This window comes from Citrus clementina, unplaced genomic scaffold, assembly GCF_000493195.1.
Source record: "Citrus clementina cultivar Clemenules unplaced genomic scaffold, Citrus_clementina_v1.0 scaffold_1, whole genome shotgun sequence".
Taxonomy (NCBI): Eukaryota; Viridiplantae; Streptophyta; class Magnoliopsida; order Sapindales; family Rutaceae; genus Citrus; species Citrus x clementina.
Window position 1 is genome coordinate 7,466,560 of NW_006263303.1, and position 20,764 is coordinate 7,487,323.

General features: G+C 31.6%; 1 protein-coding gene and 1 non-coding gene across 2 annotated transcripts; one reads left to right on the forward strand and one right to left on the reverse strand.

Moving 5' to 3' along the window:
- Positions 1 to 15,852: 15,852 nt before the first annotated feature.
- LOC112095919 lies at positions 15,853 to 15,959 on the reverse strand. The gene has a single exon (XR_002904079.1). It is a non-coding gene; the product is annotated as a small nucleolar RNA R71 (small nucleolar RNA).
- Positions 15,960 to 16,209: 250 nt separating this feature from the next.
- On the forward strand, positions 16,210 to 17,853 carry LOC112095601. Its single transcript, XM_024177709.1, has 3 exons — positions 16,210 to 16,332; positions 16,459 to 17,055; positions 17,212 to 17,853. Exons 1-3 carry the CDS (start codon positions 16,210 to 16,212, stop codon positions 17,851 to 17,853), a joined length of 1,362 nt encoding a protein of 453 aa, XP_024033477.1.
- Positions 17,854 to 20,764: the final 2,911 nt, after the last annotated feature.

The following is a 20,764-nucleotide window of genomic DNA, read 5'->3' on the forward strand; positions in this document are numbered from 1 at the left end:
AAAACTAACACCATTAGCCAAAAATTAAATTGTGCCTGAATGACACAACCTTTGGCCATGACTTGGGTTTATCACTAATTACCTTCTTTGGTAACATTAGTCATGGTGGCTAGATGCAAGACCATCAGCTGTGAATACATTGTGGATGAATATGGGAACATTTTACAAAGAAAATACAGGAACATTTTACAAAGAAATCTATTTGTCGCTAGTTATATTCTTTAGTAACGAAATCGATTGTGGCTACAAAACTTATAGATTTGATTGTTGGTTTTTGCCACAAAAATATAATGAAATATTTTGTAAACATTTATTATATATAAATATTTCGCTAATGAAATTAAAAATGGTAAATATGATATTATTCCTTTTTAATTGACAATATATTGAGTCATGAAATTTAAAAGAATTTATCTCAAACTAATCAAGAATTTAAATGTACTACCATAAACTTTAGCACTAAAAAAGAACAATCATATTATAAGTAAATATATAAGTAGACATAAAATAAAATACATATAAATCAAATAGACCAAAAGTTAAGGCCACACCAATTAGTTTTTCATCAAACCGTAAAAGAACCATATAATGCTAGTTAACAAATCTGCATGGTAATAACAAGTAAAATAAGTCCAAAATGCATACAATTAAGATGAGGAAATCATGATCGAGGTGGCTGAACAGATTGCAACCCTAAAATAGTATCATGATTGGATAAATAAGAGCTCATGAGAGCCTCAAATTAGTTAAGCCTACTGGACAAATCACTGAGGGTATTCTTAGTGTTTTGAAGTTTAGTCTCTGTTTCTTGAAGCTCAGTCTGAGTGGTTTGAAGCTTTGTCTTTGTTGATTCTAACTCATTGTACAATGCTGAGGCATTTTCATTAGATGTTGCCTGTAAACGAGGTGGTAGCTTACACACTTCAAGACCAGAAAGGTAATCGAATTTCTTGCCACACACCGCTTGAGATAATTGTTCATCACTCAATGGCTCATATCCCTCATTATCAGCTTGCTCTTGTAGTTGGACCATCTTCTCCTAGAAATAATAAAAAAAGAAGAAAACATTATTAATTTGAAATAAATTAATTAGTGTAAAAATAACTTTAAAATTTCAAAAAAATTCTTAACTTTAAAATTTCAAAAAAATTCTTACATATCTTGACTGAGCCTTAGCATTCACTCAGCATTCACCCATCATTTACTGGCATTGTAATGAGTTTCACGAAATAGATCGGGTAAGGTTTGTACCTCACCACTCTTATTTTGTTGTTAAAAACAAATGCATATATATATATATATTTATTTATAGACACACACATTAGCTATGTTAAAAAAATTACAATTAAAGATTATCACATTAGAGCTCTCCTCACAATGAGCAATAAATGACTTAGATCACCCCCGATGATTATACGTTAGCTTTTTTCTGTTTTTGGCATTTATCTTACACCTAGCCTGAAATGCATACAAAGTGGGAAAAAAATTAGAAGGTAAAATGTGTGTGTGTGTATGTATATGTATATGTATGTATGTGTGTGTAACCAAGTTTGTATCTATATCCATTTACATAGTCAAGATTTACTTGCATACATTACTTTGCAAACATATTCATATATAATAATTATCCTATCTAATAATAATCCTTCATTAACGCCGCTTGAAATTCCTTTCAAGTAGCCAGTTCAATTGGGTACTTGATTAATTACATTGACCGACCAATATCACCACAAATCCAATTCTCATAACAGGTCAAAACAACTAAGACATGAAAACAATCTAATTCCAGACTTGCAAAATGACAAACATCACTATCAAAGCTAAAAATTGAAGTGCAGGTTGTATTTTTATCTTATAACAAGTATTAAGAGATTGCAATGAAAGAAAAATAAATATAAGAATAACTTAAAAGTATGGAATTCTCTTTTAACAGCTTAACAAAAAGCTTCGAAAATCAATTAATTGGCCTCAGGCCTTAGCATCTCAAAAGAGGAAAAAAAAAAGAAAAATTAGTTTCTTCAAGAAAATAAATTTGGAAGGCATGTCCATTATATTTTGAATATAACACTCCATAAGAAACAAAACATATGCACTTTATTTTACAGCACAATTACCTCCAATTCTACTACAATAAACTTCCAAAATTAATATGTAAATTGTTATTAAAGTTTCCAAAAAGTTATAAATGTTGTTGACACAATTTGGATACTATATAAATTAAACTATTAAAGAAAAATCATATTTAAATTATTATGTCATATTAAATATTTATCTTCAGTTAAGAAAAGTGTTAAAAAAAAAGAGGAAGTGACTATCACTTACATAATTATAAACTTGTAGTTTCAATTGATGCAAAGCATAGTTTCAATTCAAGTTTTATCACATGTCCTATACAAGTTGAAAAAGAAAAATTGTAAAAACAATAATAAATTACAAAGCTATGTAAATCACAGTCAACAAAATGATGAATATCTTATTGCATCTTCGTAGTGTTGATCAAATCTTGAATTTTATAAAAAATGATAATTAGTCAGAAACTGGAAAAAGATTTTTTTCCATTTATTCAATTGATAAAGTTTTTAAAGAGGTGAAATGTAGAGCAAGAAGATAATTTAAAATTGGTAAACAAACAAAATTATAAAAATTAATTCAACACCTAAAGGATTCTATTTTTGAAGATCAAATGCTTGGCATATAATATATAATATACTTACTTGACTAGTTTATATTTTTACATGCAAGAAATAGTAATAAAAAGAATGTTGCTTAACATTTATACAACCAAAATCTAGAGAGTAATAAGATTATCTAAATCCTTACTAGTTTTATTTCTCCTACTATTTTTTTTACTTTATAGTTTCAAAATTCACCAAAATAGTAATTTCACATTTGTATCATCTTTAACTCATAATAGCAATTTTGAGTTCCATTAATAAATTGTAAGAACATGAAAAGAATTAAAAACTGTCAAGTGAATTTTTCTTAAGGAAAATCATGAAATAATATTAGTCTTTAACATACAAGGAACCACAAAAAATGCTCCAAAATTTAAGTATAAGACTTCTAAAAAAAGTTAGTAACTTTTTCTTTCTTAAAACATGGAGCAAAGCATACAAATTTATGCATTAAAAAAAATTGATATTCTTGCTTTAGATTGCACCTAAAACCGTTTTAATTTTTTCAACAACACATGGCACTTTCTTTCTCATTTTGTCTCAATGTTTTAACTTTTTAATCTATAAAATATTATCTCTTAGCATCATCTAATTATTTATAAAATAATAGAAACAACTTTTTGTCAAACATGGAACCCATTAGGACCACATCGGTACCAGATACTTGAGACAAAAAGCTATATTTTATATCTAATATCAATAAAATAAAATATTATTATATTACAAAGAAACTATTTCACCCGCCCACCATTACCATTCAAGAGCACAATAAAAGACCATACTTAGATTGTTAAAATTGAAGTACCAAAAGTAAAATGAGATCAAATTGACATGCCATTCATCATTCACTAGAGCTGGTAAAATTTAACGCGATCCGATCACTCGATACGAATATGATATAAATAAATGGATATAAGTTGTCAAATTTGGCATGATTATTAAATGGGCTGGGTCTGGCTTGACACAATTTTTTTTTTCCATGTCGGGTTAAGGTTAAAATTCTTGATTCATTTACCCAAACAATGATACAATTATATTTTTTTAAATTACATTTTAGATTATTGTCATTAAAACTCAAATATTAGACATGATGCTCTTTTTATTTTTTTTAAGGGTAAATATATTCATAGTGTTTTATTTATAAAATTTTATATAGATTTAGAATTTTAATAGTATAAGTGTGTAAAATATTGATACAAATGTATACTTTATGATATTGATATATGATATTATTTACATATATATAATTAAAAATTTTAATAGTATAAATGTGTAATATTTTGGGGGGTGTGTATATATGTGGGTGTGTGTGTGTGTAACATTTATTAAATATATAGATAGTAAATGGGTTATTGGGTAACCCATTTATTTTCCATGTTAGGTCTGATTCTCAATATTTTGACGCGATTATTAAATGAGTCGGGTTTGAGTCAACCTAAATTTGACAAGACATGAACACGATTTGACGACTCGTTTTGTCAGCTCTATCATTCACCAGCAAAATGAATGAAAAATCAAACATCATAAGCTTTTATACCCAGATTGTCCCTTGTACAGTAAAGGATCAAAAGCAAAAGTATTAACCCATATATACTATAAAGTTAAAACAAATAGTGCTTAAATAAAGGCATTATACTAGGTATTGAGTGGCGAGAATAATAGGATCAGTGATGCGGTCGACGACTTTTGAAACTCCGGACCGCGGCAAAACTCAAATGGCTTTCAAGTGATGAGGGAGGAAGTTTGATTGTGAAGTAGTAGGGTTAAGGTTTCAGCCAAATTTCAAGAAAATTAATTAAATTAAATAAACTTTTGTTTTTTTTGAACTTGAAAAAGCCATGGGAAATATCACGTTGTCCTTAATTTTTTATCTAAGCTCTAGAATTTCTCTCAAAACAAGCCCTAAAAATGGCGCCTTTATTTAGGCGCCTATAGAAAATATAATTATGATATTATTTTTATTAGCTATTTAGGAAAATAGTATTTAATAAAACAATTGTATTTTAATTAACTATTGCTGATTATTATCATTACAATTTTATTAATTAATGTTTAGTAACTTAGCTCATCTTTTTGCAAAATATTTAATTATTAAATTTCAACTGAAAGTCACAATTTTAAAGCAATAAAAGGATTAAATATTTTAATACTACTTAATTGCATATTATTTAATTAATATATAATACATTTAATAACTATACAATTAATAAAATTATTTTTAGCATATAGTATTTGAAATGTATTTTCTTTTTCATCCATGTAAAAAAACTTATATGATTTGTATACACTTTACAAGTCTAATATATTTTTTAAACTTTTTGATAATTTGATTCTTAGATTAATTAGACTATATATGTAATGGGATAGTAGTATTGGCAATTGGAGCCAGCTGCCTTACTTGATTTAAAAAATCCTTAAACTCCATTAATTAATTAAGTCCTTGCCCCATGAACTTAATTAAAATGCTCCATCACTTGAAGAATTTAATATAAGCCAATGTTCCTATGAAATTAATTGGAACGCCACATGAGTTGAAGTTTTGATCGCTAGTTTATATTGAATTCATTATTAAGTTGCCCTACTAGCCCTATTCCTAGTTTAGAGTCTTTTTCATTCTACTTAACTAATTACTCCACAATTGAATACCAATCTTTGTATACAGTTTCTAATGAGATAAAATTGGGATTTCTGCTATGTGTATATCTATAGGTACTATTTCTCTTTCTCAATTATATCCAATGAAGGAAGGTCTAACCCTAAATATCTTGTTATTATACGAGATTTCACCAACTACACTGGTTGACATCGACAGATCTTAAAACCATAGTCTCTTTTTTTTTTAAAAAAAATTATATATAGCATTAGTATAATTGATACTAATATGTAAAAAGCTAAAAAACTTTTATGGCTTTTGTGAAAATTTTTTGTACCTAAAACAAATGCATATACGCCTATTATTATGTTTTGTGACAAGATATGTTGTGGCTAAATTCAAGACATTCGCCCACGAATTGATTTTGTGGTTATATTGAATATATATAGCCACAAACAAGTTTCATGCCCTATAAATATATATATTCAACGACGACATATATTGTGGCTAAAACTAAAACATATGGCCACGAAGTATGTTAATGGCTAAAAAAATTATAGAGCGACAATTCTTTCGTGGCTAAATAAAAATTCCTTTTGCCACAACATTTTGTGTTTATTGTCATTACTAATTTTAGCGCATAAATTTTTCCCGCAAGAGCTCAAACTTTTATCCACAATATTAATGTAAAATAAATCATTGTAAGAGGGTAATAAGATAAAAAGAAGTGAAAAGGGATAAAAAATAATGATAGGCGTGTCAATAATTTAATGACATAGATATTTTGAGGATTTTTAGAAATACAAACACTAATTTAATGTCAATAATTTAATGAAATAGACTAATTGAACTTTTATCTTTATATGTAGATGATCAATAATTGGAGCATTACACAAAACAGTGCTATATTGCTCCAGTTTCCATTTTATAAAATGCAATGCAGTTTTTTTTTTTTTAAATAGTTGTTTTATGAAAAATGCAGGTGATTCATAGGCACTAATTAGATTTAGAATGAAATATGTTCTAGTACCAGTTCATGGAGAAAATGCGAAGGTTCTGTACAAAAGTGGAAATAGGCTGGATTGGCTGGATTAAAGTGTACCCGTTGCCGATCCAACGGCTGACGTTATATTTAAGGAAAAATAGTAACAGGCTGGATTGATTAAATTCATAGACAGTAATTTACGCTAACTGTAACTTAGGGAGATCCTGTTAGAAGAAAATAAAGCTGCGTTGACAATAACTTGGTTAATTTAAGTCAAAGATGTTGCTAAGAATTAGTCAATTTCAGATTTTTTTTTGACGTCCATATAATGCCGCCGTCGAACAGAGGTGCTTCATGAGTCACTGACACAACCCCTGGTCTAATCGGCAGCTTCTGTGTTCGATACAAGTGGCGGTTCACCGTCATTAACCACTGTTTAACAGCGAAGTTTCACTGTAATGAATTTTCTCGGAGGCGTGTGCTAGGTTTTACGCCCCCCATTGCCAAAACGGTTTTTTTTTTAATGGTGCATATTGTTGAATGTCTGATCCAATGGTGCCTATTACAGAGCATATTTCTTTCAAATTTCATCGCTGGCGGGTGTAAAGCCAACGTCGGCAACGGAGTAGTGATCCACAATTTAAAATATTTTCTAAAACTATATAATTAATAAAATTAAAATAAGTTTAGTAATATTATTTGTTTATAAAATATGATTTATTTTTATCGAGTAACAAATATGTATATTTTATTCATTTGACAAGTACACTTAATATTTAAGATTATTGTATCAAAATATGTGTATTAGGTTATTTGATAAGTGTTTAATCTATAATATTAATTTACCAAACACATTACTAAATTATTTACAACGTTGATCATTTGAAAATCTACATAAGAATTGATTTTTCAAGAAGCTAAACCAATCACAATCATACCCTAAGGAACATCTTTGACTTAAATTAACCAACTTATTCAATCACCTATCCTAATTTTAAAAACCTACTCCTCTATGATACTGTAAAAAAATTACAGTATCAATTTGTATTAATTGTGAACTATTAGATTTAATTAATGGTGTATAATATTTGTACTAAAAAAATAATTTAAAAATAATAATAAACCATTTGTTAACCGTTCAAGTGGGTGGAGAATTTTTGTAAAATAATTGTGACAACCCTTAGAGTTTGAAATAATTTCACTTAAATAGCATATTTTATTTAAAATTACTTTTTAGCCCTCCTTTAAATTTGTAATATGATAATCTTTTTTAAATAAATCTTCCAAAATCAATTACCATTAAGTATAAAATATAATATCAAGTAGGTTATTTAACACAAAGTCTTATAATAATTTGTATTGTATGAATTTAATTACAAACCATTAATACCTAAACAATAATGATAATAGAATGTATTTCAATAAACTATTTTATATGTGTTTTATTAATAATACTATATGAGTTACAACAAATGAGAAATATTTTATTCACCAATTATTATTGAAAAATATATATGTCTATATAACTATAGAGTGAGAAATATTTTGATTTAATTTTTTAACAAAAAATTAAACTATTTATTTCATGCAATTCAATGGTGGAGGATATAACATTATGAAATGTTGCTTTGACTTTCAATATCAACCATTAGATTATGATATATTAGTGGCTCAAATATTGTGTCAAAATTTTAAGTTAAAGTATCCCAAACCATATATTTATAATGGAAATATAAAAACATGCAATGATTTTTTTTCCTCATTTTGTCCATTAAATATTGTTTGATGTGATATTTTATTTATTGACACTATTAATTATCATAATAAAAGTAATGACTCTTCGTAACATAAAAATTTTATAATTACTATCAAAGAATAACAATAAAATAATCTTTCATGATTCATAAACTAAAGTTAATTAGGAATATGTGTTAGATTTAACTTTTATGAAATTAACAAAGTGACATTTGAAAATAAAATGAAAACAAGCTTGTGAAAGTTAAATTTTATAAGGCTCAGATAATTTTCTACCATGTCAATAAAAATCTAAAAATATAAATGATTTTCTTTCACTTTTTTTCTCACGTAAATATTATCGGAGACAATATTTTATTTATTGTCACTATTAACTATCATAACAAAAGTAATGACTCTTCATAAAATAAAATTTTATAATTACAATCCAAGGATATCAATAAAATAATCTTTCACGATTCATAAACTAAAACTCATTAGGAATATATATTGGATTTAACTTTTATGAAATTAACAAAGTGATATTTGAAAATAAAATGAAAATATATAAGCTTATAAAACTTAAAACTCCCACCATGTGAGGATACTAACCGTAAGATAAATATAAAGTACAGAAAATAAGTATGTTAAATGGGTGTTAAAAATGATACATACTTCATGATCAATTATACAATGACCCTTAATATTATATAAAATAATGAGTATTTTAATATACGATATTAAATTTTATTAAAACATGTGTGATCAAGTAATTTTTATGTTACAAACAATCTCAACAATGAGTTTATTGATATAACTATGGCATTTATTTAACTATATGTACTTAGTTGTGTTATTTATTAGTGTTATATCATATATAAATTTTGCAATTGCAACTTATTTATTTGATTTGTGTTAAATAATACCATTATATTTTATACTTAATGGTAATAGATTTTGGAAGATTTATTTAAAAAAGATTATCACATTTCAAATTTAAAGGGAGATTGAAAAACAATTTTAAATAACATATGTTATTTAAGTGAAATTGTTTCAAACTCTAAGGGTAGTCATAGTTATTTTACAAACTTCTCCACCCCTTACACATTTGTTAACCGTTTACCATTATTTTTTATTTTTATTTTTACCTACAAATATTGTGTACCATTGATTAAATCCAATGGTGCACAATTAAAAACATTATTGATGCTGTAAAAAAATTACAGGATCATAGAGGAACCCTTAATGTATAATATTAATTTACCAAACACATTACTAAATTGTTTACAACGTTGATTATTTGAAAATCTACATAAGAATTGATTTTTCAAGAAGCTAAACCAATCACAATCATACCCTAAGGAACATCTTTAACTTAAATTAACCAACTTATTCAATCACCTATCCTAATTTTAAAAACCAATCCAAGAAATCTTTCTAGAAAATCAAGTGACAGTAATTGATTAATTCATGTAACATTCCTCCCCCCTAAAGCGTATCATTGTCCTCAAGGACGTGTCTTGGAAGTAGTAATTTTCTTTTAATCAATTTTCTTTATTAGTAGCAAATTCTGCGCAAAGATACTTTTCTAGCTTCAACCAGCCGTGCCAAGCCTAAAGTTACCGATGAAGTAGTTGGTCTTCTAGCTATACAACTTGATAATCTCTTTTAATCCATTGACAAAACAACTAACTTGTTTATCTTGGGAAAACAATCCAGCCTTTCAAACTGAGTTTGAAATTCTCGCATGCTATCAGATTGTAGCAATTTGGTAAGCTCACCAAAAGGATCAAAAAAATTGGATTGGACAATATCACGAATGAAGACATTCTTTGAATTCCTACCAAGATACTTTCCGGGACTCTCGCCCCAGTAATTTGTACCATAATTTTGCTTCTTCTGCTAAGTGAAAAGAGGCCAGTGCTACTTTTTCCTCCTCTAGTGTGTCGTGAAATTGGATAAATTGATTATTTTTATATAAATATCCAACTTATAGGTTCCTCACTACCATTAAAACGTAGAAAATCAAACTTAACCATCTTTGTAGTGTAAGGACGTTGGCTATCTTATCTTACCTCACATCCAACTATGGTATTTGAAGCTTCCCGTGCTTTATACGTTCTTTTGTCTCCCCCATTTAAAGGTAAACACTAAAATAGTTTAGTAATTGACGTACGTAGAAAAGTTGAGTCAAAGTTGTTGGGGTAAGAGAAAATTTTTGGTGAAAACCATCACTTATAATAAAAAAAATATTCATGTTGTACCACCAAGAATCAATAACAAAATTATGCAGAAGTGTACCTGAATCCATAATGCTTAATTCCTCTCTGGAGTAGTGTGGTTGGCCTTCCAGATCTATGCGTTCTCGTAGAGAGTCTTTTAGTTCTCTATGCGCTCTCTCTTTGATGATGGGATTTCAGAAAAAATAGAAAGATATGTGTGATCTGGGACCATAACCACTTATATAGACAACATTTTCCTGTTGTCACTGAGTATTCTTAATTATGTCCATCATAGAATTAAAATACTATTGGGCCTTTACACATTAAAGACCCATACCTTATTAGATACATTAAAGTTCATAATACCGAAAACCTAAATAGATCACTTTTAATTAAGCTTAACCTTATATGATAGTCTGCAACACATAATTATTCACATATAAGCCCAACATTGGATTAAGGATCCAATAATATTGGATTAAGGATCCAATAATATTGGATTAAGGATCCAATAATATTGGATTAAAAAATCCAACAATCTCCCACTTAGGCTATTTGTGTAACCTCATAATTATGTTTTTCAAAAAAATAACCGAATGAGCTCAACCTTACGGTCATTACCAAATGTATGTATAACCAATCCGACCCATCAATCATACTAACATAGAATCAAAGCGGCCTTCGTTACAACTATCGTAACTCGACCTATCAATGGTCACTATGAAAATACAACTAAATGACATAGATTATGATGTGGATGTATAGCATGAAAATTTCATGCAATGTGATCTTAACATGACTATTTCCAATTGGTCCACCTTAAACCTTAGTGAGATCAAATCATACCAAAATCAGAGTGTAAATACGCTAAAACTTTATTTCTGCAGAAAATAACCTTAATATTCATAAACCGAAATAACTGAAAAATGTCTATATTACAAGAGCATCTAAAATAAAAAATTTCCACTAAAACTGAATATCATTCAATGACATGACACCCATATGAGCAGTGTGCTCATGAAACGTCTTGGGTGGCAATCCCTTAGTAAGTGGATCTGCAATCATGAAGTCTGTGCCGATGTGCTCTATAGACAACTGTCCACTCTGAACTCTTTATTTAACAACTAGGAACTTGATGTCTATATACTTTGACTTCGTCGAGCTCATGTTGTTATTGGAATACAACACTGCTGACTTATTGTCACAAATAATCTGAGTGGTCTATCAACACCATCTATTATACGCATTCCCGTGGCAAAATTCCGTAGCCCTCAAAACATGCTATGAACTCTGCTGCCATCGTAGAAGAGGCTATAAGAGACTATTTAACACTCTTCCAAGAGACAACACCCTCAGCTAGTAGATAGATGCAACCCGAAGTGAATTTCATACTATCTTGACATCCAGTAAAATCAGAGTCAATATACCCAACGATCTCAAGCTTATTCGACATCTGATATGTGAGCATGCAGTCTTTTGTTCTCTGTAAGTACCGTAAGACCCGTTTGGATGCTTTCCAATGGTCTATTCTTGGATTACTTAAATATTTGCCTAACATCCTAGTAACGTACGCAAAATCTAGTCGCGTACAAACCTGATCATACATCAGACTTCCTACTGCTAATGGATATGTATCTTCTACATTTGTTTTTCCTCAAAATCATTCTTAGAGCACTGATTGAGACTGAACTTGTCTCCCTTAGCCATAAGGATATCACTTAGTTTGCAATTTTGCATGCCATATCTCTTGAAAACCGTTTCGTTATAGCTCTTTTATGATAATCCTAGAATACCTTGTGAGCGATCCCGGTGTATCTACATGCCTAATACAAAAGAGGCATCACGGAGATCTTTTATCTCAAAATTCTTAGCTAGAAATCTGTTGGTGTCGTGCAATAAGCCTATATTGCTGCTAGCAAGCAAAATTTCATTGACATATAAAACAAAAAAATATATACTTTCTCCCTTAGAATTTATGGTATATGCAATCATCAACGAAATTCATCTCAAATCGAATGAGATGATCACTTGATGAAACTTGAAATACCATTGTCAAGATGTCTGTTTGAGCCCCTAAATGATTTCTTAAGTTTGCAAACCATTTTCTTTGGGTCTCCAGACACAAAGTTTTCTGGTTGCACCATATAGATTGTTTTATCAATGTCACCATTGAGAAACGTCGTTTTTACATCCATCTGATTTAACTCAGGATCAAAATACGCCATCAATACCATTATAATCCTGAAAAAGTCTTTCAAAGAAACTAGAGAGAAAGTCTCTTTATAGTCAATGTCTTCTTTCTCTGTAAAGCCCTTTGCAACAAGACGCGCCTTATACCTCTCCACATTACCTTTCGAATCCCTCTTGGTTTTAAATATCCATTTGCAACCAATAGGTTTCGTACCTTCTGGCAAGGAGACAAGATCCCATACGTCATTGTCCTTCATAGACTTCATCTCCTGATTTATGGCATCAATCCACTTCTGAGAGTTAGAATTTTCTATGGCTTGATGGAAGTTGATTGGATCATCTTCCATCATTCCAATGTTTACCTCATGTTCTTGGAGAAATATAATGTAATCATCTGGCAATGCACTTCTCTTTTTTCTAGTGGATCTCCTTAATGGCATAGGTTCTTGAGGTCGTAGAGTTTGTTCTTCTGGAAAAACTTCTTGTATGGGGGGTTCCCCAATGTTGTCTTGAACTGTTGTGTCTTGAACAAAGTCAGGAATGAGACCTTGATCAATGCCAATAACACCTATGCGAATATCAACATATTCCTCTTCAAAGACAAAGTCTCTAGCCATATCTCCCTTCTTAAACTCGACATCCTCAAACAATCGAGCATTTCCCGACTCGAAAATCAACTTAATCGTGGGATTATAGAACTTATACCCTCTGGATCGTTATGAGTATCTAATAAAATAATAACTTACCATCAATTGAGTCCAGTTTCTTCTTATTAGGCATATAAGGCCTTGCCTCAGCTGCACATCCCCAAACATGCAAATGCTTTAGACTAGGGTTCTTGCCTGTCCAAAGCTCGTAAGGGGTTTTGGCAGTTGCTTTAGTTAGAACTCTATTAAAAATATATGTTGTAGTCTTAAGTGCTTCTCTCCAAAGTGATTATGATAAGGTAGAATGGCAAATCAAACTCCTCACTATGCCCTTAAGTGTCATATTTCATCTTTCAACAACATCATTCATAGTGGGCGAATCCCGCATAGTGTACTGTGGGACGATACCGCATTCCTCTAGGAATTTAGCAAATGGTCCTACACGTTGTTCACCTGAACCATCATATCTGTCATAGTATTTGCTACCACGGTCATATCTGACGCTTTTGATTCTTTTGCCGAGTAGTTCTCAACTTCAACTTTAAAATTTTTGAATATATCCAAAGACTGTGACTTTTCACGGAGGAGATATATATAACTGATAACTCTATGAAATGAGAGTTATTATGGCAATTCTAGACTTAAATCAAGATCACTTAGAGAGTAAATGATGTGTTTTTATTGCATTTTTGTTACATTTTGCATAAACATTCATTTTAGTTTAGTCTTAATAAGTTTTGCTTGATTTAAAGTAATTCATGCTCAAATTGTGTGCATAATTGTAGGTTTCCAGAAGCTTATAATTCATGGAAGGAATGCTGATGCAATAGGCCGGCAAAAAGGAGGAAGAACATGGCTATAAAAGAATTGAAACAAATCTGGAACAGTGCAGTTGCTGTAGCCGTTGCTGTAACAACCATTGCTGTAGCAATCCTGAAACAACGACAGAAAAAATTCCGTGCGGGATACTTGCAGAATTGTGATATGCAGTTTCCTAATTTGACTTATGCGTGCCCTAAGCTTCCGTTTACCCTAATTTTCAACTATAAAAAAAGCACACATCATAAGGATTAAAAAGAGCCGTCACCGAAGGAGAAAAATACAAAGAAACAAAAGAAAAACAAGATTCAAGAGAGAGATTGAAGGTTACACAAGAGGAAAAATTGCAAAGATCAATTGGGAGCTCAATCCTTCTTATCATTCTCTTGTTTTCGTGTTTTCTATTTATTCATGGGGATGTGTTTCATGGCTGAAACTTTGTTCTTTATTTTTCTTTTGCAAACCATGAACTAAATTTATTTGTGATTGAGTGATAAACAATCTTAATGTTTTATTGATTGAATATATGTGTTGCTGCATGTTTGCTGTAGTAGTTTGTTTTGATAGTATTTATTTTATTCGTTATTTCGGTTAATCACCCATTTAATGATACTAGCTAATGAAGAGCCGCAAAAGGGCCTATCTTAGTAGAACATATCAGAACAATACTTGATCTTAAATTGAGTTTCCCGGATTGAGTTTTACTTGAGTCCATAAAAGGTCATGCTTGATTTAAGATTAATGATGAACTAGACATAAGGATTCACCTTGTAGGATAAATAGAACCTAAGTGTGTAATGCTATATCTTATGTTGACATAGCAACTGATCACTGTTAGGTTGTATATAGATATAAAATATCCAATATGCGACGGCTGAGGATACATAAGGATTCTGTCCAGTACTGTAGCAAATGCTGTAGCAACCGAGCCAAACATTAGAAAAATAATCAAGACCATTAAGAGAGTTTATTCACTCAACTACTCTATATTTCCATTGATTTTATCCTTGAGTTTGACGTGATAATTTACTTTGTTGCATTTTATTTATTGCGTTTTTATTTTAATTAGTATAATAGTTTCACTAATTGTTTATCTTAATTTAGACACAAAATCTGCACTGTTAAGATTGCTGTAGCAAATCTGATAACATCAATCCCTGTGGAGACGATCTTGAATACTCATCACTTTATTACTTGTTGTGTACACTTGCACATTGACACCAATAACATTAGTATTTTATACATTAACAAGATTTTGGGGCTGTTGCCGGGGATTGATTGTTAATTGTGATTTGTGAAATTAGTTTTAACGGTGCTAATTTTTTATTTTATTTTAATTTATTTATTTTGTTGACATAGGTGATCTAGCAACCCTTGCATGCGCAAATATAAATCTGTTGACTTCCAGTTTGATCCAGAAATTAAAAGAACTGCAAGGAGATTGAGAAGAGAGCATCGGGAATTAGAAGCTGCTGTACCAATGGATGATTTGCAAGATTTAAGAAACTTGAACCATAGAGAGGGGATACAACCAGTCAATGTACATGAAGGTCTGAATGAACAATGTGTTCAAAGGCAACCAGGGAACAACAACATTATTCACATGGCGAACGATAAAGATAGAGCCATTCGAGACTATGCAGTGTTGACTCCTCAAGCCATACATCCGGGAATAGTTATACCTGACGTTCAAGCTAACAATTTTGAATTCAAACTCGTGATGTTTCAGATGCTTCAAACAGTGGGGCAATTTAATGGTTTGCCATCCGAAGATCCTCATCTACACCTTAAGTTATTTTTGGAAGTAAGTGATGCTTTCAAGATTGCTGGAGCATCGCAAGAAGTATTGAGACTCAGAATTTTCCCGTTTTCTTTGAGAGATCGAGCAAGAGCATGGTTGAATTCTCTACCACTAGATTCTATCACTACATGGAATGATTTGGCTGACAAATTTTTGATGAAATACTTCCCGCCAACCAAGAATGCAAAGTTGAGGAACGAGATCACATATTTCCATCAACTTGAAGATGAGAGCTTGTGTGACGCATGGGAGAGATTTAAGGAGTTACTCAGAAAATGTCCTCATCATGGTATTTCTTACTGCATACAGTTGGAAACTTTCTATAATGGTCTCAACCCAAGCACTAGATTGATGGTAGACGCTTCAGTAAATGGGGCCTTATTATCTAAGTCTTACAATGAGGCTTATGAAATTTTGGAGAGGATAGCCAACAATAACTATTAGTGGCCATCAACCAGACAAGCTGCAGTAAGAGGAACAACATGAGTCCATAACATAGATGCCTTGACAACATTATCAGCCCAAGTAGCTTCATTAACAAAGATGGTAAAGGCTATGACTACTGCTCCAACAACTGTTAACCAAATTTCTGATGTGTCTTGCGTTTATTGTGGAAAAGGACATTTATTCGACAATTGTCCTGGAAATCCAACTTCAGTCAATTATGTGGGCAGCTTCAATAGACAGAACTAGGACAATCCATATTCAAACACTTACAACCCTAGATGGAGACAACACCCGAACTTTTCATGGAGTAGTCAGAATCAACCTGCTGCAACATTCAATGGACAGAATAGACTTGCTCAACCTAGTGGATTTTATCAGCAAAATCAAGAGCAAAAAAACATCAACAATGATCAATTCAGCTCCCTTGAAGGTTTGATTAAGGATTATATTGTGAAGAATGAAGCAGTTATCCAAAGTCATACTGTATCTTTGAGAAACTTGGAAAATCAAATTGGACAGCTTGCTGCAGCATTGAGTAATAGACCCCAAGGTAGTTTACCCAGTAATACAGAGGACCTAAGAAGAGAAGGGAAAGAGCACTGCAAAGTGATTAACTTGAGATCTGAAAAGGATGTTCATGGTCTTGTTGGTGTACCAAAAAGAAGAGCTGAGCCCACTTCAATCCATAAAGAAACTCAAATTGAAAAAGATTCACATTCCTCCACTTCACAGCACACTGGTGAGAGTAGTCAAGTTGTAGCATTTGCCGAAAATGATGATCCAACACTTGTGGATAACGAGGCTGTAGCACCAACCCAGAACATGGCAAAAGAGAAGCAGTCTGCACAACCTGCTGCAGCACAACAGTTTAGACATCCACCACCATTTCCTCAAAGGTTTCAGAAGCAAAAACAAGACAAGCAGTTCAGCAAAATCTTAGGAGTACTGAAGCAGCTACATATCAATATCCATTTTGTGGAAGCTCTAGAGCAAATGCCAAATTATGCAAAATTTTTGAAGGATATTTTGACAAAGAAAAGAAGACTTGGAGAGTTTGAAACAGTTGTTCTAACACAAGAGTGCAGCCGAATGCTCCAGAGTAAGATATCACAGAAGATGAAGGATCAAGGAAGCTTTATAATCCCATGCTCCATAGGCATTAAATACAGTGGCAAAGCACTTTGTGATTTGGGGGCTAGCATCAATCTTATGCCTTTATCAGTGTTTAAGCAATTGGGAGTTGGTGAATGTAGACCAACAACCGTGTCTTTACAACTTGCTGACAGATCTCATGCATATCCAGAAGGGAATATTGAAGATGTGTTGGTGAAAGTGGATAAATTTATTTTTCCCGTGGATTTAATTGTGCTAGACTTTGAGGCAGACAAAGAAGTGCCAATCATTCTAGGGAGACCTTTCTTAGCCACGGGAAAGACTTTAATTGATGTTAAAAAAGGAGAATTAACCATGAGGGTGAATGACCAACAAGTTACATTTAAGGTGTTGGATGTCATGAAGAGTCCCGATGAGATTGAAGATTGTAATTTTATCAGTGTTGTGGACTTTGTTATAGCAAAGAGATTACATAGTTGCTGCAGTAAGGAAGAAATCAATGCTGTAACATTTGAAGAACTTGATGATGAAGATCATGAAACAGCTAACATAACATGGTCAGGGGAGAAGCAACCCTTTAGAATTGACAAACAAATCCAGCAAAGGGAACTCACTCCAAACCAATAAGAATTCAAGGTTAATGGGCCGAGAGTGAAGCACTATATGAGAGATGATATGAACAGCCTAAAGAATGATCGGTTCTTGAAGGATCCAGGTTGAGGAAACAAGAAAGGTCAGGCTGAAAGACCTAAAATCAAGCGCTAATTGGGAGGCAACCCAATAAGGGAAGTTGTTTCAAGTTTTTATGGCATTGAATTTAGCTTTTAAATTATTTAATTTGTCTTTTTGTTATTTTAAGTGTGCATCTAATTTTTTTATGTCTTTATGTTACATTGCAGCAAGTAAAAAAAAATGTGGGCAAAAAGAGCAGGAAGGAATTGCTGCAGCATCACTTACAGCATGACATATAACAGAAGATTCTCAAACAACAGAGGCATTTCTTGCTTTTACAGTAGCAAATGGATTGATAAGATTTTATGATAAGGAGCGTTTGAGAAGTATATCAAAGAAAAAGTGACCCTTTACAGGGAAGTACCCTCCTACCTGCTAGTTTATTTTGCTTCTTTCTGTAAAACTTTTCTTTCATTTAGTTTTAATTTTCTAATTCATTCTACATGTCCTTTTATTTAGTGTATGCATGTCTGGTTTATGTGGTTTTGTTTTGTGTGCTTGTGAGGACACAACACCACTCAAGTTTGGGGGGGTTATGTTTCTGAGTGCATGTGTTTATGTTTGTGTTGTGTGTTGTGTGAAGCTCTGTTATCTAATATTTGTGTATGGATTTGAAAACCTAATGAAGATAAATTGAGTGTTATTTAGTATTTATGAGAAAGCCAAGTAAAGATAGTTATAGATGGAGGTTGAACTTCTGTCCCAACACTTAGACTTTGGTTGAGTTTTATGAGAATGCTGTAGCAGAGCCAGGAAAACAAAAAAAAAGAGTAGAAAATATCTTAAGTTTGGGGGAAAATTTTTATTGGACTTTACCTGTTATGAAATAAATTTTGCTCCAATGGTTTAAGTTGTTGAATAACCAGGGTTGAGTATGCACCTCATATGCAAACTTGAGTCCAAATGCAACACGAGCTACGAGCAGTACTGCAGCAATTATAAAAAAAGAAAAAAAAAGAAGAAAAGCAAAAAAAATGGTGATAAAGAGGTCTGCTACCTAAGATACTGAGTAACCTAGTCTGTTCATGAGCCCCATGTTCAGCCTTGAGTCAAAGGCGTCCAAAAGTATGAACTAGATATAACATCCTGAATGCGTTGCTGTAGCAACTTTGACATATATTTTGAATGAGTAATTGAGTGTCGTTATTACAAGTGATAGACATTCACATGAAAGCTCAATGTTGCATTGAAGGGTTTAACTGAAAAAAAAAATTATTTTTGTAGCACAGTTTGAATATAATTGTGAGTTCTGCTCCCCCATATGTGAATATATTTGTGTTCTACCTCTGAATTGTATACAAAGTTTGTTTAATGTTGTAGCACCTTTGGAATTTGATCAAAGTGGCACATACACACTTTGCACATAATGAAGCCTAAGTCTAGAACTGAACTACTATGGCAAATTTGATGACAGAGTTAAGTTATTTGTTGCGTGATTGTGTGATTACAGAGTGAGTGTTGTTGTCATTACTTGAATACAAGTAACGATTTAAGTTTGAGGGTGTGATAACTCTACGAAATGAGAGTTATTATGGAAATTCTAGACTTAAATCAAGATCACTTAGAGAGTAAATGATGTGTTTTTATTGCATTTTTGTTACATTTTGCATAAACATTCATTTTAGTTTAGTCTTAATAAGTTTTGCTTGATAAGTAATTTGTGCTCAAATTGTGTGCATAATTGTAGGTTTCCAGAAGCTTATAATTCATGGAAGGAATACTGACGTAATAGGCTGGCAAAAAGGAGGAAGAACATGGCTATAAAAGAATTGAAACAAATCTAGAACAGTGCAGTTGCTGTAGCAATCTTGGAACAACGACAGAGAAAATTCCGTGCTGGATACTTGCAGAATTGCGATCTGCAGTTTCCTAATCTGACTTATGCACGCCCTAGGCTTCTGTTTACCCTAATTTTCAACTATAAAAGAAGCACACATCATAAGGATTAAAGAGAGTCGTCACTCAAGGAGAAAACACAAAGAAACAAAAGAAAAACAAGATTCAAGAGAGAGATTGAAGGTTACACAAGTGGAAATATTGTAGAGATCAATTGGGAGCTCAATTCTTCTTATCATTCTCTTGTTTTCGTGTTTTCTATTTATTCATGGGGATGTGTTTCATGGTTGAAACTTTGTTCTTTATTTTTCTTTTGCAAACCATGAACTAAATTTATTTGTGGTTGAGTGATAAATAATCTTGATGTTTTATTGACTAAATATATGTGTTGCTGCATGTTTGTTGTAGTAGTTTGTTTTGATAGTATTTATTTTATTCGTTATTTTTGTTGATCACCCATTTAATGATACTAGCTAATAAAGAGCCGCAAAATGGCCTATCTTAGTGGAACATATCAGAACAATACTTGATCTTAAATTGAGTTTCTCGGATTGATTTTACTTGAGTCCGAAAAGGGCCATGCTTGATTTAAGATTAGTGATGAACTAGACATAAGGATTCACCTTGTAGGGTAAATAGAACCTAAGCGTGTAATGCTATATCTTATGTTGGCATTGCAACTGATCACTGTTAGGTTGCATATAGATATAAGATATCCAACATGCGACGGCTGAGGATACATAAGGATTCTGTCCAGTGCTGTAGCAAATGCTGTAGCAACCGAGCCAAACATTAGAAAAATAGTCAAGACCATTAAGAGAGTTTATTCACTCAACTACTCTATATTTCCATTGATTTTATCCTTGAGTTTGACGTGATAATTTACTTTGTTGCATTTTATTTATTGCATTTTTATTTTAATTAGTATAATAGTTTCACTAATTGTTTATCTTAATTTAGACACAAAATC